General features: G+C 36.9%; 1 protein-coding gene across 3 annotated transcripts in view; it reads right to left on the bottom strand.

Moving 5' to 3' along the window:
* Positions 1 to 776: 776 nt before the first annotated feature.
* Positions 777 to 23,764, bottom strand: part of COL12A1 (collagen type XII alpha 1 chain) — a 100,262-nt gene continuing 77,274 nt past the window's right edge. The window contains exons 52-66 of one of the 3 annotated variants that reach the window (XM_015622891.3): positions 21,659 to 21,808; positions 21,166 to 21,243; positions 20,513 to 20,599; positions 19,617 to 19,670; positions 19,007 to 19,102; positions 17,543 to 17,596; positions 16,568 to 16,621; positions 15,306 to 15,359; positions 14,134 to 14,205; positions 8,517 to 8,552; positions 8,343 to 8,409; positions 6,576 to 6,764; positions 5,479 to 5,547; positions 4,277 to 4,447; positions 777 to 3,142 (exon numbers count right to left, since the gene is read on the bottom strand). In XM_015622891.3, the coding sequence (XP_015478377.1) occupies positions 3,132 to 3,142; positions 4,277 to 4,447; positions 5,479 to 5,547; positions 6,576 to 6,764; positions 8,343 to 8,409; positions 8,517 to 8,552; positions 14,134 to 14,205; positions 15,306 to 15,359; positions 16,568 to 16,621; positions 17,543 to 17,596; positions 19,007 to 19,102; positions 19,617 to 19,670; positions 20,513 to 20,599; positions 21,166 to 21,243; positions 21,659 to 21,808 (1,242 nt within the window). In that variant the 3' untranslated portion in view covers positions 777 to 3,131. Of the gene's footprint in view, positions 3,143 to 3,848; positions 3,912 to 4,276; positions 4,448 to 5,478; positions 5,548 to 6,575; positions 6,765 to 8,342; positions 8,410 to 8,516; positions 8,553 to 14,133; positions 14,206 to 15,305; positions 15,360 to 16,567; positions 16,622 to 17,542; positions 17,597 to 19,006; positions 19,103 to 19,616; positions 19,671 to 20,512; positions 20,600 to 21,165; positions 21,244 to 21,658; positions 21,809 to 23,764 lie in introns of those variants that run through there. The other 2 variants (XM_019006140.2, XM_015622892.3) reach the window with 2 other exon arrangements.

The following is a 23,764-nucleotide window of genomic DNA, read 5'->3' as shown; positions in this document are numbered from 1 at the left end:
CAGTGATCAGGAAGCCAGCCTGCACATCTAGCTTCACCTCTGTGACAGATGTCTCGCATGATGTTAAGAAACAGAGCTCCAGCTTTCCCAGTTTTATCAAAAGCCATCATACTTTTCAGGCAGACAGTTGAGGTACCGTGGAAAAGAAGGATCACCACCAGTCTGCTCTTTCCTCCTCAGTTAGTAACTCTGGCCCACTGCTGTTCTTTCCCAAACCAGTTATCACCCTCTGCAGGTAAAGCTCCATCACAGCCACCACTGTGATCAGAGCTGTGAGAACACAGATGACCTCCCAGGCAGGGAGGAGCCAGCCATTCCAGCCATTCCCAGGAGGATGGAACTCGGCAGACACCAAACCCCGCTTCCTCAAGCAAGCTATTTGCTAATGTCAGTGCTGCCACAGTGCTCAGCCCACCAGCAGAGGCGGGGTAGCTTTAGGCACTCTGCAGTTCAAGCAGTTCCTCAGGTGGAAAATCTCTCTCCCTGCAAAAGCCATCCACCAGAAATCCCCAAAAAGACAGCAATTAATCCTCACAGTCGATCTCCCTTTCCTCACCAAAAGCCTTGCAGACTGAATTTCTTAAAAGTTATTCATACCTCAGAGAGAGGAGACATCTCCCGCTTTCATCCTGTCACCTCTAGCCACCATAGCCCAAGTACTTCTTAGACTACTCCCATTCTAATTGAATTTGATACCTGGCATTTCCAGATTATTGAGGAAATACAACTAATACAATATCAGTCCCACAATGCCTTTCAAAAAATGAATTGACACATACATTTTCAGTAGTTTTATTGAAAAATGCCTCTTTCATTTCAGAAATAAATAATATAAGGCAGTGAAATTCACAATTTGCAGTTAAAATATAAAAGCAGCAATTCTATATCCATAGTCTTGCAAACAATTTCCAACTGCTTTTGGTAACTACGAAACATTGTATTCTGAAAAAAAAAATCCATACTAAATATACAACATAAACATGCAATTCCACCTCTGCAGGATTGACTGCAATTTGGCATAAATGTAACTGTGTCTACAAACAAGGAGATTTCAGGCATTATTAAACTGTATCCAGTTGATACAATGATTTCAGCTATTTAATGTTTGTGGTGTTTAGAGGAGATGTATAAGAGCAGTATATGCTCTGCAGACTGTAACTCAGAATAGAAGAAAATTACAATGATACTGGAAGGAGAGAGAAATTTTTGGTTCTTTTTAACTAGATATTGCAGACCTGTGATCTGACTGAACTGAAAACATGCATTTGAAAAAGAAGAAAAATGTAGAGCTAAAGCAGACAGTCCTTAGAAAATTTGCAACAGCTCTGTGGTTATTTTTGTTTTGGTTTTTTGGTTTTCTTTTTTTTTTTAATGAATTTGTTTTTACATTATTTTAATGAAAAGGCAGCACTGGGATAACTGAATGCACACCTTAATCTGTATGCAACCACTATAAGCAACAGTATTTTACAAGCATTTCCAGAGCAACATGAAGTGTTTGGGTACACACATTGCTATCCCCACATAAGCAAGATACAAAACAGGGGTGTATCTGATATGAAAAGACCAGAAAGCCATATTGCAAAAGGAATGATGCACTCTCCCTGTGTGTATCTGCAAATGCAAGCACAGCAAAAAACAACAACCAAAAAAAAAAAACCACCAAACAAAAAAAAAAACCACCAACCAAACAAAAACCAAAACAAGACACAGATCTTTTATGGTTTTGTTTTTGCATTTCTTGACAGTGATCTTTTCCAGCGCATGTGCTCAGGGTATTCTGGTGAATGCATTTCAACTCCATAGTCCTCATACTCGTCCTCTCTCCTTTCTGACTCCATAGGTACTATAAAGGGTTCACCTTCAGGCTGATAGGGTCCACTTTCAGGCACGTATGGTTCTGGTTGAAAATAGTTGTCCGATTGAACATAATAGTTATCGCATGTCTTTGAATCCACATATGCAATGAAAGTTAGTCTGTCTACATAATGTTAGTTCAACCTTATTTTCATGTAATAAATATATAAATAATTAGTTCACTGGGGGTATCTGTCAGTTTTGCTCATGAAGGCTTTTTTGGCAGTAAAATAATAAAAGGTTTAAAATTAAACTTGAAAGGCTTTGTATTTATAATACACAAAACAGTGCAGAAAGAGTCATAAATTAGGCAAGGGACAAATCATGGTAAAACTATTTAAAGAAGAAAACCAAGGAAATCAAATAAAATTACTATTTTACAGCTACTTCAGTAAATCTAAGCATTGGGCTTTATTTTAAACTGCATAATTAATAGAAGACATGGAGCAGGTAAAATGAAGAGATGGGTTTGGCATATACTAATTTTCTCTGAGAATGGGAAAGTAAGTGTAGGCATAACTATCACCAGCGGCAATATACAGTACATGTCATTTTGTCGTGCTGTTCCTCGTAACAAACCGAGTTACAGCTGGTGCTTCAGGAACACCAAAAACTACAGCAAAACAGAAGAAAAAGTATTATAAAACTTTGGTATTTATAATTGCAGTTACAGATCCAACAAGATTACACATAAAAAAAAGGTATATGCCACAATTCAGACATGTTGGTAACAAGAAACAGACAAGTAGGTTTCATAAGTTGTCAAAGATGTTATTCTGGCATACAGCAAGCAGCAGCAGGCTTTTATGCAAAAGTATCACATAGAGTTGTTAACAGATTTTAGTGAATACAGTCCCATACAAATCATCTACAAGCCACAATTAGTTTACTATTTACATAAGTTATTTCTCATTTTCCAGGTTAAAACTGTCTCTCTTCTAACGGCATTACCTTTGCTGGTTAGTAGTTTTACAAGCCTCCTTCACCACTGAGGTTTCTGGTGGTCTAGATCTTTTTTAAAAAAGAAAGACTGTCTATTTTATTACTGAAATGCAATAGGCTTAATGAATTGACGTCACTGTCCTTTATCTCATTCATGAGTTGTGTTAGTAAAAGTATCTCCCCGTTCTATGAGGTCAACATGGTTCAAGAACCATATCCGTGGTGAAATATCCATACGGACTCATTTTCTAATAAGCACGTGCGCAAACATCTCAGAAACAGGATTTTCATGTATTCAAACTGTAAGCAGCACTGGCGACTTAGAAAATGTGTTAGCCGAAACCTGAAACAGGCCAAAGATGATGTTAGTCTTTTAAAAAGTCCATCTGATATGCAAAAACATACTTTCATCCAACTAAACACATAACAGTTTAGTCTTATGCATATATTTATATATGTATACATAGCTGCTTGCTAGAAAAAACACTGCTGAATCACACATACAATTTTCTTTATTTTTCATTCAAATAAGAATTTTTTTGTCATTTCTGCACAACCACCTGGCACTTTAACCAGTATTACTGAGTCTGCAAGTGTGTACATATATATATATATTTTCTTTTCTTTTTCTTTTCATGAATACATGCACAATTACACTAACAGCAAACCATATCCAATAGTAGTATCACATACATTAATTCTGAGATCTGGCAAAGCATACATATTAATTTGTTAACAATACTGTGGTCCTGCAGGATCCCCATGTTAAAATAGAACCTTTCCAGTCAAAAAATGGTGGTCACTGTGACCCTTCATTTTGGTTCCAGAAGCAGCCTACTGCTTTAAGCTACATCACAAAGTGGAAGGCTTGTATGACTCGGGGCTAATCAGGGACTCCATGGTGTTTAACTCGGTAGATATTGTAGGACAGTGGTGCTTTCAGTTTGTCTGCACTGTTATCACCAAATGGATTTCCTTTGTGGAAAAATTTTATTTCAGGAATCTATTTTGTATAAATAATCCTGACATGGCTCAAAAAGAGACACATGGAAACTGCCAACCACAGCATTCCTTTTATTTTTCAAGAGAAACATGGAGAATTCAACCTTGTTCTGAAGACGATTGGAAGGGGTGGTGATAGAGGGGGAAAAAAGAAGAGAAGAAATTGGTCACTTAAATCCTACAAGCAACACTACCAGCTAGTAACCATCTACATTAAAAAAGAAAAACAACAAAACAAACAAGACTACAATATTTACTCACTATTTCCTATTTAAAACAAACCATGCATAACATCAAGTCTAAATGGCTGCTCATATACCTGTACCTTACAATGAGGCAGGCCTGCCCACTGCAGCCATCTCCTTCTGACCCAGTATGTTCAGATTAGCAGGACTGTCTCATGTAAAGCAGCTCGATATGAACATCTGTGAAGGCTATTTAGGGCAAGGTTAAGGTTAAGTCGTTCATAACCTACCTGGGAATCCTTGGCCATTGTAAGGGATGCTAGCACACTGGGATGAATCACAATATCCTGGTGGCCCTGGAGGACCCCGAATACCCGCGTTTCCAGGACGGCCTGGTGGCCCTGGTGGTCCTCGTGATCCTGTGGAGCCTGGTGGACCAGTTCTAGATTCTCCTTGTGGACCTAATTTTAGAATTGAGAGGTTGGGAGTTTGTTTTCTTTAATAGCCATCTAGATAAAACAGCTAACAATACTGTCTAGACTATGCAGCCCAGGCTGTCTTTGGTGAGAAAGCACTCACACTTTGTTGCTATATGGGGGTCAACAGAAAGAAAAACAAAAGAAATCTAGAAATGTGACTCATCATGAGTTGCTTCCCTGTGTGTGGCTTACTTAAGTATTTATTCTTAGAAACTAATTTAGTAAGGTTTGAGCCAAGTAAGAAATGTCAATGTATTCTCTGGTTAATTTCCCCTTTGTGTAAGATATGATGATCTCAAGGGAAACTACTAGATTAGACAAGCACACTGGATTTCAATTAAAATATAGGAGTACATCAATTATACTGCCCAGTAGCCCCAGGATAGATGAGGTAATGTTTTTTTTGGAACCAGTCTTATTATGGTTAGCAGAAAAGTAAAGCTTCAAGTAACTGGGGCTACAATTTGCTGCAAGCATGTAAAGGTTCGTGTAATGAAAAGCAATTTTAGTCTAGTAAACTACAAGCAGAAACAAGTGATGAAGCTGATTATGCCAAGGCGTAAACAAAATTTCATAATACAAAACCCAAAACTAATTATCAAATCATCTGTCTCTATTATCTGGTAACTCTACATGTGGGAGTCTTTCATAGTCCAGCAAGTAAAAAAAAAAAAAAATAGGTACTACAAAAGAATCATCTGATAAGAATTATGAAAAATATCTGTCAAATATTTTGACAGTGTATTTTCATTAAACACATTTTCACATTAACAGGCATGCCAGATGACTAAATTAAAATATAAAGATGAATACCTATTAGCCATGTCCAAAAGTCTCAAAATTGCTGGTTTTGTGGTGGTTTCCTACAAATTTATTAGAATAAACTCCAATACAGGCCAAAAACATGAAATGGGCAAAGGGTGTTCATTCACCATATCTAGTCTGGTTGTCTGTGAAGAAATGTTTGCTTTTCTCCTACTTTTCTGTAATCTGATTAAACAAAAAATATTTACCAGGTGGTCCTGGCAAACCTCGTGGTCCTTGGGATCCAGTCCCTCTTTCACCTTTCTCTCCGGGGATTCCTACAGAATAATAAAAAGGCCATGAAAATCAAAGAAAGGAAACCACATCAACAGACATTTCTTTACACTCCCTCACTGACATTAATATTTACTTCCCATGATTTAGTACAACAAGAGTGGTTAAAATTTATGTTCTGCAGATGTTCAAAGGGGAATTTGGGAAAATAATTTGGAACTAAATATACTTACCCAAGAATAAAATAGGATGTAGATGTAACTTAGCACGAATAAACTCTTTCAAACATAGAAAAGTTCTGAGATACTGAAACACCACTGAATTTTCTTATTTTAAACTACAATCAGGAAGGAATTTTCAGTCTTGCATACTTCTATAAAGCATGGTTTACGCTTTCTTAGGAACAGTTATAATGAAAGTATTTTAAGAAATTCTTCTGAATTCCTTGAATTATTCCTAGCCTTTTTAAAAGAGTGTATAAAATATATCCTAGAAAACACAGCACTGAGCCTATGCTATAGTAGAATAGTGGAAATAAGCAAAGGCCACAAAATAGTGCACTACAGACACCCCATGTGATTGCAGTGATCCAAGATAGCCATAAAGTAGGTTTAGCCATATGTTCACATTAACTTCAGTTGCATCCCTCCCTCAAAATATTGTAAAGTGCTAAGGATGTTGATCTAATTCTTTAAAGTCCTACATTTTATACTTGCTAATGATTCATTTTCTCTCTGAATCAGTGTTCTTTTTTGCAAAGAGTTGTGTTGCTCCAAACAGCCATTCAAGACTCAGCTGTTTAATGCCAGAAGAGATCTGAGAACATTTGCTTTGTTGGGTTATTATATGGAAGTCTCAGACAGCAGCCAAAATGTTACACCAATTTGTATTTCACGAAACCTGAGCAAGAGAGAGACAGGAAAGCAGTGATCCAGCTACCCCTGTCCTTCAGCACTCCAGTGTCCCTCAGGCAGTCCAACTGGCCCAGCAGTTTCCTAGCCTGACACGGTAAAGGGAGCAGACTGCTCCTCTGCACTATGTCCACAGTACAGCTGACTTGAAATTTATTCACCTCTTTCACCAGGTGGTCCTTGAACCCCAGGAGGTCCTGGGAATCCTGGTCTTCCTCCTGGTCCAGGTTCTCCTCTTGTCCCAGCAGCTCCTGGGGGACCAGGTGGACCTGGTGGCCCTGGCTGGTTTCGGTTTGAATAATAATCATTCGGGATTTGATTCAGCATTTGATTGAAGCGGCTCATTTGACCTTCAGAAGAAAAGAAAAATGTGAAATGAGTTAAAATCTTTTATCAGAGTGGGAAGGAATAAAATATTATCTCTCTTAATTAAATCCTTTGCTTGTTCCCATTCAATAAATTAGTACAGATTAATTAGAAAGACTTAAGATTAATTTCTCATAAGAAGGGTGAACATAAATGGAAGAGGGAGGGGGCAGGGAGTTAAAGTAAGGGAGCTTTTGGAAGCCAATGACATTAAAAAAATTATTATAGAACTATTAAAATAAAAATCAAGGCTTTTTTTTACAATACTCTTGCTCTTGGAGTTCTGTTTAGAGGTTGTTTTTACTCTGAAGAACAGAAAATATTTGCTCCATTTCTAAAACTGTAGTTTCACATTTCTATGTTCTTTCAGACCTCTGCAGCTACCACAGACAATATAAATTATTCATGTGTAGAGTTAGCAGCACAGTCAATGAAGCAATTTTCTTACGCCTGTAGGATTCACAGGCTTGTACCTATATACCTTCTGCATATGGGAAAATTTCATTTCCAAAAAAGGGATGTGCAAACAAAAGCAACACCATTTTGAAACTATGCAGGAAGGAAGCCTTAATGGAAAGACACATCTGATTAGTATAATGTGTCAGTCCGAGCATAACACTGAAGAGATCAACAGAACATGAAAAAAATAAGGCAGGGATGCTCTAAGAAATGTTAAAATATCTTGGACATGATATCCTTATTCATAGGCCTAACACATACTCAAATGTACTTTACTTCTTCTGTGATGGCTAACAGACATGTTTTTATTAGCAGCCATCACAGACATTTTAAAGGACATACTGTCCTCCTCCCTGTACACAAGCACTCTTAATGATCCAAAAGGTATATCTGTTTTCCTCAGTTAGCACTTATCCTTGTAATAGGTACAATATTAAAAACCAATTTCCCTCTGTCTTTCTTGGCAGGCCTACTGATAGCAAAAGCACTGCTTCAGGGTCAGAGAGAAAGCCTCTGTAGAGAGCAACTTCATGAGCTACAGAGCTGCACTATGTGGCAGTAGAGGATTAAATTCAAAGTACTTTTCCAAATAAATTTTGTTTCTACTTGCATAGCACCACTGGTTTTGTGCACAGTATTTACCCAGCACTCATTTGTCCTTCCCTGCTGGCAAAGAACCTGCACTAACCTTTACACTTAACTAACCTTTTTCTCACTGATTCCCTTGTCTTGAAGATAATACACATTTAATGAGAAAATATATACTGATTTGATTGCTAAGATGAAGTCATTTTGGACCAAAATGATAAAGGGAACCTCACCAGAATGTTAGAACTGCATGCATATTTCCAAAGGTCACAGATTACTTCCAACTCAGTTTATTCTGTTATTCTGTGATTATCAAGCTAGCCTCTGGATATCGTAAAAATTTGCTGCTACATTTTTTCCACCAAATCATTTGCATTGGACAGCTATCAGATTGATCAAGCTCTTTCTGTGCTCTGTGGCAAATATCTGTCTCTTCAAATTTAAACCATTGTTTTCCCTTTTAAAGAAAGTAGTTAATTACTTGTATGGGATACAAAGCAAGCAACAGTGTTTACCATTTATCAGCTGTTCACACACTTGTCTTGCAACTGCTCGCATCATGTTTTGAGAAGCAATATCACCCTAAATAATCAAATTCAAAACAAGTGTTTCATTAGCAAGTGCCTGTACTTTTAAAAACATAGTGTTTAGTTTTAAAATTATGAGAATTGACTTTTAAGCAGACTTACCCTGTCACCTTTTTCTCCCTTCATTCCAGGTGCACCCTAAAATAAATAAGTAAAAATTAAGCAACTGAAGGTTTATTTCACCTTAACTATAAGTTTGAGATGTTTAATTGTAGAAAAAGTTTTGACTCCTTCAAGAAGAAAGATCTGATTCTCCTTGAACTTTTCATTTCAGAGATGCTAAAACAGGTGCCAGAAAAGAGTGGAGAAACAATGATCTTTTGTTTGTCATCAAAAACACTAATAGATGCAGAAGAAAAAGACCTGAAGGAAAAATTCAAACTTGGACCAAAAAATGGATGTATTCTGACACTTGGATCACACTGTCAATTTCAAAGTTAATTTTCTAGCATCATATTTCTGTAAAAGGTCAATGGTCTTGTATGAGTTATATCTGACTGCTTAATTTTAAATTTTCAGATAATTTTTTGCAGGAGGTATATTAGGAAGAATAACACATGTCAAGGAAGGGCAGTTGTCTTCTTGAATCCATATGAAAGGAATTCTATATTAAGTGAAATAAAGTTATTAAGAGATGACACATAACATGGAGAGAGTGTTTATTCTACTTATAATGACAACATCCCTCTTAATTCTCAAACATTTCTAGATTTAAAAATGTCTCATAGAAGTCTCAGTTTGAGGTCCTTTATAATTACTAACATTTGCCAACTTTTCTCAAACAGCACTTTCCATTTGCCTTTGAATAGTTTAGTGGTTGTGGGGTTTTCAGTTTTCAAGGGTACTATGTAGGAAGCAAACCAGAAGGAATTATTCCAGTTTATATACAGTATATACAGTATATATACAGTATATATATATATATATATATTTATTTTTTTTTTCAATTTTTATATATGTGTATATGAAAATATGAAAATACCAGGAATAATGATGGGGCTAGCATGAGTTCACATGGATTTTCATTTCTAGCCCAAATTACTACTTGAACATAAGGCATATTTCAAAGGTGAAAGATCAGTTTGCTGCTCTGCATAGCTCTCCACATAGTAACACACACATCCTGAGTGTTACTGCTTTTTGCACTGTGTTATTTCTTTAAGGAATCTATTTATCACCATTAACAAAGCAAAGGCCAAGTGTGGGCTGCAGCTGTTTCTCATAACATTCCTACAGTACCCGCAATTAATTTCAACAACACGAAACACCAGATCATTCCACTGAGGTCACAGCAGACACCCCTCAAATCTGGTGACACTGTTTCATAGGCTTCTATTGAGGGTTTGGGCAGACAAATGTCCTTGGGGTATGTCAGGGTGTGAACTTAGTGTGGTCTCTGAGCTTCTCTGCTGCAGAGTTGCACACACCTACCCCATGACATGGCACATAAAATATGAGACAGTTCATCCATCACTGAGTTAAGTGGTTGTCACACGGTACATTTGCATCATGAATAACAGATCGTTCTTGCAAAATTAATTGTACAGACTCAAATGAGAGATTTAGAATTGTAACACCATAAATGTGCCATTGGAATAAATTATGCCACCAGTGAGGCAGCTGTTAATACGTACAAAATATACCCATGAAGCTGATGAATATGCTTTCCCTTCTGTCCTTTGCTTTTCATCTATATTTTTCTTATGCTGTGAAGCCCATGGGAAAATGTCTGTCTTTAAGTTTTATCTTATTACAGCCACATGCTGAAGCAGACTATGGACTTGTAAATGCCATGTCATAAATAAATGGTAACAACTAAAGCCATTAGGAAAATATGACAGTTCTGTCTGTCATTCTCCAATAATTAACATTGTGGTAAAAGATGATGTAGTGAAGCACTAAAAATCCCTGGTTTGATTCCCAAATAAACAGACATTAATATCTCATTCATAAACTGTTACATGTACCTGAAATATCCATTGAACAGAACTGTAAGTTTTTTAATTGCACTAGTCTATTACATGAAAATCTTGTAAAAAACTATTGATGCTCCTCTTTCTGAATGAAACTTGCCAATTTTTCTATTTCTTGCAAGCATATGCCTTTGAAATTATCTGCTATGTTCATAATTATAGTACCTGCTTGTTTTATTCTCATTCTTTCTAAGGCTTTCATAGTATGACCTTGTTCCAGAGCAAATCATAGAGTACATCTTTTGTTTATTCACTAGGTAAGTGCAGGCATTATAAATCAGATTTCTCATCTACTATCCTGAAAATATCCTGATAATTACTTAAAATGCCATTTTCCAATTTGCTTTCCAGACAAGAAGAGAAGAGAAAACAGACAAAAAGTGTGCAAAGTTAAAATGTTCAAATCATATATACTGTTTCTGGAAAGATTTCTGCTGACTGATCAAGATTGTGAGGCTGTCTTCAACTACAAGCCATGTTGGTAAAACAGGGAGGTGCTCTGGTAACAAAAACAGAACATTGTGCCAACGTATTGACAAGTTCCCCCAGGGATGAAAATGCTAATGCCATTCCTTCATTATAAGCAATGCATGGTCAATTTTAAAATTCATTGAAATTAAATGAGCCTCGTTCTTCAATTTGTGACATTGCAAACACTCATTGATTCAGCCTTGTGGCTGGAAGTCTACAGTCTATTTGGAACTAACTTTAAAATTTGAAGCCTAGAGGCTGACTGGCCATGTTAACAATAAAGTGAATTTTCCACCATAGAAACAAATTTGCAGAAAAGTAATTACAACTTCAATTACTGAGTTACTATTTGCATCTTCCTTCCATTTGGTTATATGCCTCTTAAATTTCAGTTTATTTTCTTTTAATGGACAAAAAAGTGCAGTTTAGCCAACACTTGACAGCATTTTGAGAAATAGCAGCTGCTGCTGGCATTCCGTTTTGTTGATATCCTGCAATGAGGGAGTCACTTGGGGTCAGCGCAAGGAAAAGCTGGTTTATGCTGCATGTGGGATTTTTCTGAGTTGTGGGATGAAGGCTGGGGCTGCAGCATAGTTCTACTGCTGAAGGAGGACAAAACAAAGGAAGTTTTGCTATTTATACTTTTAAAGATAATGTGCTCAATTGTTTTTCCCAAAAGAATGTTTGCTTCCCTCAAGAACCACCAGCTCATTGCTCCCAAAGCAGCGCCTTTTTGAGAACTCATGTAGGACATCTCTATAGATGGATACAAGAGCAGTGAACACATGGCAGCAGAGATGCAAAATTCTCAAAACCTGCATGTAATTCACAACAGACTTGGACTATTCTCAAAAGGTTTTCACAGTTTATTTCATCCTGGAGGCATCAGTTTAATAGCACCTTACTTATTAAATTTAAATGCCTTGCTTTTTTTCCCAGAAACCATCTAAATCAACAGTGTCAGACCCTGTTGTCAGAGAGTCTGTTTTATAAACAGGACAGCTCTAACTTAACACAACTTAGTCAGCCTACCCATCATTACTGTTTTCAGTCTCACACCTATAAAACAACAAGTACTGGAACCTTTCCCCTCTAATAGTCCAACATCTTCTATTTCCCATTATATTTATTCATAGAAAATACATCCATTTCTTCTTGAACCAATATCCTCTTCTAGTTTAATGAGTCTTTCTTACTGTTGATGGTTATTACCTTTATGATATGTGTATGAACCACTATGGAATTCTCATTATCTGACCAGACAGACAACAAATATTGTAATCTCCTCTAGGACAGCCTGCGCACAGTTCTCAATAGGCTAGCAACTCATTTGTGTTCTTACGGTTCCTTTCTCAGCCATTTTGTTGCTACACTGGAAAAAATATCTAAGTTTCTCTTGGAGGTACTTGTAAGCAGACCAAAAAGCCAATTTCCATGAAAATTCCAATTTCCATGAAAATTCAGTTAACACTTCTAGGATATACTTGTTCTAGGATAAGTACACAGTGAGGTAGAGAAATGTTTACGGTGTGGTCTGCCTCAGCTTAGCACAGGAAGGAGCTCCAGCTCACCACATTCTCTAGGGGTAACTTCATAACACCAAGGCTCTCATCATTTGCAAGTAATGGTATGTCTTTTACCTGGAATGCAATATCCCTTGGTTTGCAGGGGTCTTTCTCCTGATTTTCATTTAATAGTACTAGCAGTACAGATTGTTCAGGTAGAAGAAAAACTGGGAGGATCTGGTCAAAAATTATTTATTCCTTTTATTTACCAAAGGCAGTATGAAGCCTCATTATCTTTCTCTTCAGGCAGAACTGTGATTCATGACACTGCAAGTTGCCTTTGGCTGTCAGGCCACACCTTTGGCAACTGTAATACTGCAAACAAAGGAAGGCCTTGAAATTCTGTCCACCAGGAATCTGATAAAACATCTGTGCAAGGTGCAAGCCAGAATTCCTGCTGGGATCTGTTCTAGAAACATTAGAAATGGTAAATATGATGTGCAGTGTCCCATTACAAGAAAGTGCAATAACGGCAGGGAAAAAATGTATTCCTAATTGAAAGGAACTCTTAAGAATTAGAGTGCAGGAGAATTTAGACATGCTGCTTGGACAGGAGTTGACTGACTTGCTTTGCAAAAGCCTTTAAATTGGGCTTGTAGCCATATTTCCTTCTAAACTCATCGCAGAAGATCTTTGGTTCTGAACTGGCTCAGCTATCCATTGTCCCAGGTGAAGGAAAAATCAGATACACCTGACAATTTAAAGCTCCCTTGTGAGCAAAGCACAGCACTTTGTGCTCCGGCCATGTCTAGTCAACGTGTAACCAAGCATGAATATCCCATTAGAAATGTATATCTAAAGGCTGGAAAGCTTCAAGACTTTCTCTCAAGACACTACATGTCCTGCTACAAAGAGAAATGGAATTTACAGTCTGGCAAACCACAGGCTAAATTCAGCATGTTCACCAGCTTCCAGGTGATCCCGGGAGCTTCCACATGCTCCTGAGCGTCCACTTCATGGCCATCAAGTTTCCCAGCCTACTACATAGTTTTTCAAATTATCCATTTTTATATACAACTACACTGAGGCAGGATGGAAAATTCTAGATGCCATACATTATTCGCAAGTAATGAATGACATCTCATTTCACCTTCTGTCTCCACCCCTGACTCAAGCATAGTTTCTCAGAAATCCTATACACGAATCAAATTCAATTTCTCCTGAAACTGTTTGTAAGAGGCAGCACCTCCTGCTCTTTCTCCCTGTTCAGGAAGCACTTTAAAAGATTGAATAGAACCCACAGAAACCACTCCTAAATAATTTTGAATTAACATTGTAAAAAGAATGAAACATTTGCAAACAGAACTGATTATGTAATATTATCAAAGATTGTCCACCTTCAGCAGTTTATCACTATTTTACTACACACACTTGCACCAATGTAAAGACTTTTAAAGACAATCATTTTGCTGACCTAGTTTTTCATGCTTATGCAGTGTAGGAATGAATATATGTCTTGGCACATAATAGCCTACGATCTTTTTAGTGGAAACCAGAGACCACAATTTCCAGCCCCAACTATTAAACTCAGCAAAATGGCATACTGTAAAAATAAAATTGTTCTTTAAGAAAGATTTGTGGGTTTAGGTCAGCTCCACTGTATTAACCACCATCATAAGTACAAGACAACTATTTAAAGCAGCAGAAGTCTCGCATTCATCAACAGACTATAATTTTAAATTTGATACTCTAAATGTATCATTATCTTACTGGTGTCCCACGATCTCCCGGTTTCCCTGGTTTTCCACTTGGGCCAGCAACTCCTGGAACTCCAGGAGCACCCTGCAACAGAAGACATGTAAAATTAATTGTGGAAATACATAATCTAAGAGCTAATAAGAAATGTGCTAATGCATTGAGTACCAAGAAATATTGAAAATGGCTCCTTATCAGGTTGTTTTCTGCTAGGTGCATATCAGGCTTGAAATTTTTTTTATGGAATAAACAGTTTGTTTCTTCTTGGAAATGTGTTCTTTTATGTAACACCACAGTTTAACAGGAATTTCAGCACTGAAAGATGCAGAGTGTGTATATGCTTTTGGTAACATTTTTAATGATCGAAACCTAAAGCAGTACAAAAGAGTTTGGTCTTCTAAGTTCACCTAGCAGGTCTGTGATCCATGTAAAAATCCACAACAAGACCAAAATCCATTCTAATGATACTAGATAAGTACAAAAATTAAAAGACCAGTATCCGATTATGTGACAAAAGCTCATCTGCACATTCACAAAGGAATATAAGAAACAATTGTGGGAGAGTGGGGCCAGCCCAAGACCTACCTTAGAGACTGCTGTCTATATGTAATGCAAATATGTACTCTGTGCAGCTGCCTTCTGGAAATGCACTTTCCAGCTTGCTGCAGGTTGGGCCTGGTGACATGGAGTTGCAGCAACTTGCCTATCTCAGGTTTTCTGGTCCAACGTAGGCTTTTCTCTAACAGCCAGCCTCTTTTCTAGCATGGCCCCACATCCCACAAAACACAATGAAGCAGCTCTTTAAGAAAGAGCTAATCTTCAAGTACTCTTGTCAAGAAAAATTTGTAATAACAGTGCTTGTTTCCATCAGTGTACAAGTAATAAGCTAATTGATTTTAGAAGACCTAGCTATGCATTTAAAGATGATGGCTAAAGAACCAGAGAAACTGGTTCCTCCCTTATTTACCATGGCAGAAACCAGTTTCAAAACCACTGTTACGAATGTTTGTGAATATGTGCTTTGTCCAGCTGTCTGCTTACCTTCTAACAACAGTTTTTCAGACCCATTTAGGAGACTGAGAAAAGGATCCATTTTATATTTGACAGAAATAGAAAATTCCAATGTTGTATCTCTCTTGGCTCAGGTCTCTCAATTCAGAGTGTATCAAATACAAAATTATATTTACCGCTGGTCCTGGTGGGCCTCTGGGACCTGTGGGACCATCTTTTCCTGTGAAACCCTATCCAAAAACAGAAGCAAGATTAGATAAAAATGGTCTTTACAATTATATAATTGCAATACTGCTGGTTACTACTAGCCTATCTTTTAAAACCTAACCACAATATAAGTTCTAAAATATCTATCACAAATCATGCTGGAGAAGGCTGTGGAACACTTCAGACACTTTAGCTGTTCAGCTGCTGTTGAAACTGAACTGAAACTGAAATCAGTGTTTCTTAATATTTTTAAGAAAAGGAATCATTATTCTGTCCCAGAAGAGCAAAATATCTCTTTTCACTGTTCTTTCATTCATGGTTTAACTGGACAATCAGAGGTTTATGCTTAACTGGAGAGCCACCTCCCTCTCATATATGCCCCCTGCAAGAATGAATGCAAAGAAATCCTGTTTCAGTAATCCAGCACAGCATTCACAAATCAATGTTGATGGTCCATGACCCACCAATCCAACAGTATCCTCTTTGGTCACTGGCTACCACATGGTTGTCTATTTTCATTTCCAGCTATCAATTCCCACTAAAGGACAGTTATAAATGCATATATCAGCTATTAATTTTGACTGTAAAGGTAAATAATTGTTTCAGTCATCTTAAAAGTGATATTCCACTGTGACGAAAAAAGACATTTACTTGACACCAATTAGAAGAAAGGAATTGCAACAACTCCACAATGAAATACCTGTGTACATGCCCTTCATTAGGAAGACATTTCAGAGTTCTCCATCAAAAAAAGCTCCTGATAGCCACAGATTTAGGGGTGAGCTTGACCTTCACAGTAAGTTTAGCACAGACAGATTCCTTACCAATATCTCCCAGATGTTGAGATAAGCAGAGTTTCAAAGGGATCCCTTTTGATCCCCTGCAGCAGCAAAAATGTGGGGAAGACAGTGGGGCTGAGTCCCTCGGCAGAGCCCTGCCCAGGGGCCACACTGCTCTGTGGGTGAAGGCAGCTGAGATCCTAGTCAGGCGAGGGAGCAGGGCAATTTTTACAGAATCTATCTGGCTACTAGTAGCTATCTGGGGAGGTTTTCACCCCTGAGGTGCTTCCCACCCTCCTGCTTTTGTCTCTCCACAAGAAATGCTGATAAAAGGCCTCCTCGTGAAAAAAACATTTGAAAATTGAAAGATATATAAAGAAGGGGAAAAATCCAACAAAACACAAAAACGAGATTATTTGGTCTTTTCAGAACATAAACTGAGGAAACCTTACCCTTTCTCCTGGAGGTCCTACTGGTCCAGGTGGACCAGGTAAACCTGGCGTCCCCTGAAGGGAGAGAGCGAGAAGTCATATCCATGACAGAACAAATATTGCTATGTCATTCCATATATCTCAAGTATATATGCCCTTCCCTCATTTCTGTCTAATCTTATTGTACATGTAGCATTGTTTCCTACAGAACATAACTACTCCCTACAAGTATATTACTCAGGGTTATAAGGACTAATGAAACAGGTAAATAATACAAGGCCCTTGGCCCATGACTGACCTTATCTGATACATGAAACTAAGTCCACAACAACATTCCTCATATAGCCTTTTCATCATCAGTAAAATTAAGGACTATATAGTAACCAATGAATATTCATTATGCCATGACATGTGCATATCAATGACCTTAGATTATCTATAAATTTGGCCAATTAAAAAAGACCCTAATTTTTTGTTTTCCTTGTATGGTTTACAACACAGAAACCTGTACATAACTGAATTTTAATATTGTTTTCTTCTTTCAGAAAGCATACAATTAATGTCCCAAGGCCATTTGGATTCCAAAAGTAGGAAGAAATTAGGCAACATTGCTAAAGAAGGGTTCAGTAAAGGTTCTGCAATCTTTATTTTGGAAGACTTTTAACTGCAAGCGGGCAGAAGATGAGAGACCTTCCTTGGTAATTATCAGAGTACTCTTCCTAATCCAATGGTCTGTCATTGTGAATTCACAACTGCCCAGATGGACATTTGGACTGACCAAGCACAGCTGTTTTTTCATGTTTGCTGTTTTGAATGGTTTACTATTAGCTACATTTCAAATTTCAAAGTGTAAGATAACTGTGTTCCCAAAACAGTGGCCCAGGGAGGTATGAGAAAAGCCTAAGACTCCCAGTGATGTCAAAGACAGCTGTCTAACAGCCAGGTTGCATCAGGAATAGTGTAAAATGACATTATCTTGTCTAAGTGTCAACTTACCGATCTCCCTGGGAGTCCAGGCTGGCCAGCATCCCCTTTCATTCCTTGACGACCCTATAATTTTCACAAATGATTGCAGAATACATCAGATTTCCAGTACACAAGGTGTAGGAGCATATAAAGAAGCAATTTGTTGCCTTTCACAACTAGCTTGCATTCTGTATATGCTACAGCACTGTAGTGTAAATTCACAGCCCAAACCCACATGAGCTAAATTTGACAATAAAATATTTCTTTTTTACAGTGTATTGGATGACTATCCAGCATTAACAACTGGTACCAATCAAAAAATTTGTAAACATAGACTGAGAAAGTGGATTGTAATTGATTCAAAAAACAAAAAGTACATGACTCAAAAGCGCTCTAAATTCTTGTTAGCTAATGAGAAATTCCACAAATGTTGGTGTTTTCATTCTTCAGACTTCTTTGAGTGAATGTGAAAAACAAATGTATTATTTGTATTACACATGTAAAAGTAATGTTTTTCCTTTCTTGCTCTTCGGTAAATCTAGATCTTCTTGATTAAACTTTTCGTCCCAGTATATAACCAAAATAACCATGAAAAGAATTTACACAGGGTAACAAAATCATTCTACTTTGTCCTTACAAAGCAGAAGGTGTTCCTAATGTCTATCTTAAAGCACATTTTATTTTCTATTTCCCAAATTCCATTACAGATGGAGCAGGTAACCAATTTTCAAATGAAAAATTACACAGCATTAGACATCACTTCTTTCTATAAGATTTACATTTTGATCAAAGATTTCATAAAAAAAGCTCCTGAATATATTAAAATTCAAGTTAATCCTAAATAGGAAACATCTGAATTATATTCTTGCTTTTAGGATGATTATTTTTTGAAATATGGCAAAAGCAGCCTTAATACGGTCACAATGCAGAGTTATGTATGGGACCTTCTATAAAAACCAGAACATAGTGAAACTTCATCAGTGTTAATAAGAATTACTATGGCTTTGAAAGCATGCACATGAAATCAGAAATAGCATCTTGTTAAAATATGGATGCTGTTGCCAATAAAACCCCTAGCTACTGATTTAAGCCAGAATATAGAAGTGAAACATGTAAGGCTGTGGGAAAGTCTTCAAAGTAATTCTGCATGCTTAATTTTCCCATACCACAGTTTGATTGTTTTGAGTCCTTTATGCCTAGCAACTCTACAGAAAAGCCATTAAGACTGAAAACAGTGTAGTACAACTTAATTACAGCACTCAGACTTCGTCCCTTCATTAGAATCTTATAAGCACATGTAACATTCAGGACAGAAAATACTATTGTATTAAGAGACTTGTTTCAGAAAGAGGTGTATTTCACAATACTACTGTGTTGCAGGGACAAACAAATGCTCTGGCAAATCTGCCACCCTCTTCCCAAGACCACCATCCCCATGGAGAGCTCTGGCTCCACACACACTGCCTGCTGATGGCACTCAAAAGGGCCACTCACCGGTTCTCCTGGGATTGACAGCCCATTGGGACCCTGTGGACCTGGAGGACCTTGAGGACCCGGAGGACCTGTCTCACCACGAGGACCAGGAGGCCCCTTAAAACAGAAAATTAAAACAAAATTGTAAATGACAATCCAGTCTGAAATCCAGAACTGCAAAATGCTTTGGGTTAGACACTTAAGGTAAGTCAGAAAGCTGGAAACACATTAAATACTTCAGAACAATGGTGGAAATAGCTGTTCCAGAGGCATACCCTTTCATAAGCTATTCTCTGATTCATATTGGCAGTCTCAGGCCAATACATGCCCTCTGGCACTGCCAGTTAGAAGCACTGCCATGTCCTCTGTACAGAAGAGAGAACAATAATGCTGCAGAGTGCATATTAACACTCTAATGTACATAATCCCAGTATCCTGACGTGTGGCCAATGCCTTTTAGGCTACACACACTGTAATATATGGTCTCAAATAGGCAGGCTGCACATAAGTAACAAATAGGCATATTTTCAACCTACTTTTTAAGCTACATTCTTAAACTAAACATAAAAATTTTCGTACAGGTAAGCCTGTAGTAACATCATTATAGATGCAGTTTGGTAAACATACTTACAGATGATCCAGTCAAACCCCTTTCTCCTCTGGGACCTTTAGCGCCTGGTCCACCCTAAATTGAGTATTTGGAAAGAAAATGTATTTCATACACAGAAAACAAAGGTGCATAATACTAGTGTGCATTATGAATTCTCTTTAACAAACTCTTAATTGAAGTCCCAAAGTTTTGAAGTGCACAGATCACACTGCTAAAAAGAGTAGTAGAATGAAATATGCTTCAGGAACTCAGGGAAACCACATCAGCTTCAGCCTTGCCAATTCAACCCATGAAAAATTATTATTTGGATTTTTTGTCCTTGCAGACATAAACTTCAATTTATATTCATCAAAATCTCTGAATACCTCTCTAGTAGACTACCATACAACTCAACTGGGCTTTAGATTCCTCATGCAGCACTTTTGATAGCTTCAAAGTATGACTACTGGGCTGAGCATAACTCCCTAATATTCAAAGCACTTGATAGAAGTATGTCCATTCCATAAATTACTCTCTCTCCCTTTAAAAAATAAAGTCATTTATTTCCCTGACAGAGTAAAGAATCTTTCCTTGGAGTGAAATTTTGACTCAGTATTCAGGAAAAATATTTTCTCAGTCCATTAAAAATATCTTGTACATGATGTGCAAGAGGCTGGGCCAAAGTCTTTCAGCCTATCAAACAAAGGGGAGCTAATCCCAGTGATCACACTGGAAATACATTAAAAGATCATACAAGCAAGTAGATTTGGTAGAAGCTGATGAAAAGGGGAAGGATTACCATGTTGTTAAGGATTTATTGATAGAAACTCTCTGACTGACAATTGTTTCACAAAACCACAGACCAACACAAAACTACTTCCATAAATCTAAAAAACAAAATATTTGTCTATTGTGAATAGCTACAGCTGGTAACTTACAGCTGGTCCAGGAGGTCCTGGCGGTCCCACACTGTCTTGAGTACAGGTACAAGCATTTGGAAGAGCTGGGCACTTTGCTTCATCTCTCTGAAAATTCAATCACAACTTATTATTGTCCTTTTAAAGACATTTACTTAGTGGCAGCATGCTTTTCTGAAACAATAGCAGGAAGATTATCTATTACCCTGTTTCCAAGTAAAACTTACAGCTAAACCATGGTTTAGGATCTTTTATATTTTTAACAAATTTTCTTTGTGAGCTATGCAAGGCATTAGCAATAGAGGCACAAGCAAAATGTTGTTCTAGTATTTCTATGCTTTTAACAGCTTGTGCTGACAAAGAATAGTAACTTTTTGAATGCCCCTCCAAGAACAGATTAAATTAATAAATATATATATTCCCATTTATAATACCTATAATTTGAAACATTACTGTAATACATATATAACAGTAATTTTTTGCACCATTTCTAAGGGGCTCAATTCTAGCATCTCAGACACAACTTTTAAATAAGGTGCAGTTGACTGGCTGCTCTGACAACTGTGATTTAGATGTGTTCTCAGTACAAGGTTTAATAACAGCCTAATAACAATATTATTAAATTTACTATTAATAACATTTGTCTCGATAGCCTCTGGTTCATTTATACTTACCATAGAAGGGAGATCACAGCATCTATCTCTGCTAGTCCAAACTGGACTGCATACAATGTCAAAATTCTGGATTTCTAACTGTAAAAGAAAGTAATACTCTTGAAAGATCAGTAAGTTAGGAATGTTGTTAAGCATGAAATGTATTGACATTATCATTAAAAATTACTCCTCCATTTATTTATAATGATAGAGAATCCACAGTACATGCACTCAATTACTATCTGATCTCCTTATTAAAAGAAAGAAATTCCTGCTCCTGTTTGAATTTGCCAGATTGCAACTTCCAGCTATTACATTTTTGTTCTTGCAATTCTGCTGGAACAAGAAGCTATAAAGACCAAACTTCTCAGTTAAGCACATTGAGTTTGACAGTACAGATGCTTGAAAGCTTTGGATACAACACTGGTTTCCCAGCAATCCCTAATCTCTAAGGTCTTTCCTCAGAAAATTTCAAGGTCTTGCAATTATGAATGGATTCATATTTATTGCTTACTGTTGCTGATCTTCGGTCGCCTTTTAGAAGTTTCCCAAGTATCTCATAGCCATCAATTGTGATATTGCCAGCCTCCTTGATTGGTTTTTCCAGTATTTCACTGCAGTCAATGTAAATCTTAACATTTGATGAAGTTACAACAATATGAACCTGAAAAAAGGTTTAATGAAATATTTAGATATGGCACATGGGCACAGTTATTTTAATGCTTTAACAGTATTTCACTGATTCGGTAGTAATGTTTTAAATTTTATTCCTAGTAATCCTGATTTACCTCCAACTGGTGGAAAAATTCAAACTCAGGGAAAGTCTGCAACATTTATAACCTCTTTAGAATGTATTAAAGGTCAATAAGATGAACATACAAACACAGCTAAGAAACACTATTTAATGTAATAGTTTAACTATTATTAACTATTTTAAAAGGTTGCCTGAAATATTTTTTAATATGACATAAAAGTAAAAAATAAAAGAACTTTTGAGAGGAAGTGGATATAAGCATTTCTTGTTCTCTTCTGGTGGCTGGGACCACACATGTTTATAAGCCTGGGTCTGCCCACTGGCTAATACACTCTGTAGTTCAGAGAGTTGATTGTTTCAGACCCAAAGATCCAGAGTTCAGTTTCCACAGATGACTCAACCAGAGGCATTAACTACATTGCGATACTGGGAGTGACCAGAGAAGCCTGCCCAGAGCAAGACAAAATAATGGAAGATGCAAGAGAAAACTTCCATGAGAGAAGTCTAGTTACAAAAACATGCCAAAACAAGGGCAAACAGGGAAGAGGAAGAGATTAATTATTGGAAATAGAAGACACTTAGGAGCGAGAAAAGAATGATTGTAATAAAGAGAGAGTACATTTACCAGGAGATGAGAAGGAAGTGTTTGGGGGAAACATAGTAAACCTTAAACAGAGGAATAGAGGAAACATAAGTGAAGATTATATTTCCAAACATTTACAGTACACATGGCAAATGTTACAAAAGTGAATTTTCTACATTGTTCTGAAAGCACAGAAAATATTTAGGAGTCTCCAATAAATAAACAAGGACCACTTTAGCACATCTAATATGCAGTTGATGAAAGAACATCTTCAGGCAACAGAAAGTTTTCAGGGGCTTTATATACCCTTTTATATATTTAAATTTCATGTAAATGAAATTTATATATATTTCATATACATCATTATAACTTCCGTGTAATTGTTAAAGTATCAACACATAAAGATCAGGAGTAAAGAATTCCTGAAGTATGTATTTATGTTTTAAATCTTCTCTTATCACAGCACATAACCACACAGCAGCATATTGCTATTTGATGACTGCTTTAAAAATTGGCATAAAGCTGAGAGATTCCCCTAAATGTCTTGAGTCAACAAGTGCCTGAACAATCTCCTGGGAATTTTTACTTTTTTTTCCCCTTTCAAATATTTTCCCATGCAGATTTGTCTCCAAGGCATCAGCACAGCTTATCTAAAACTCTTTTAAAATTTTGTGCTTACACTTTATATCTCAGTGCTGTGTATACAAGTGGGGTTTTTAATTAAAATTCCCAACAGTATTCATTGAGCAAATAATAATTTTTAAAAACAAACAAACAAACCACCAAAAACCCAACAACAACAATTGAAAGATAACTCTATGTGTCCAAAGTACAATTGGGTATCACATGCCAAAGTTTCTATAAAACAAAATAAGTGCTGTGCCAAAAGTTTAAATTCATTACAATTTGTACATTATATACTCAGTCATTTGATTATATGACCAAAATTTACAGGTTAATTACTGCATCATCCAGTTTAAACACGTCATAGATGCAACTTACTAATTCTGAAAGGTACCTAATATGCAAGTCCTTCTACTGGAAAGTTAAGTATTTGTCATAATTTAAATAAAATAAAACACATTGCATAGCAAATATAGATTATATTTTCACTAGCCCAAAAAAAGAAATTAGGAGAGGTAAATCTACATCAGAACGTTGAATGAGATCAGCTTCAAAAGGTTCAAACAGGAATAACTGCTGAGCATCACCTATCCATCCAAAGAAGAAGCCAGAACAATCAAAAATAAGGAGCTCCCTCCCAAGCCTTGACACAGTCACTT

The sequence above is a fragment of the Parus major genome, chromosome 3, assembly GCF_001522545.3.
Source record: "Parus major isolate Abel chromosome 3, Parus_major1.1, whole genome shotgun sequence".
Lineage (NCBI taxonomy): Eukaryota > Metazoa > Chordata > Aves > Passeriformes > Paridae > Parus > Parus major.
Note: the sequence above shows the minus strand (reverse complement) of the source record. Positions and strands in the feature narration are given on the sequence as shown.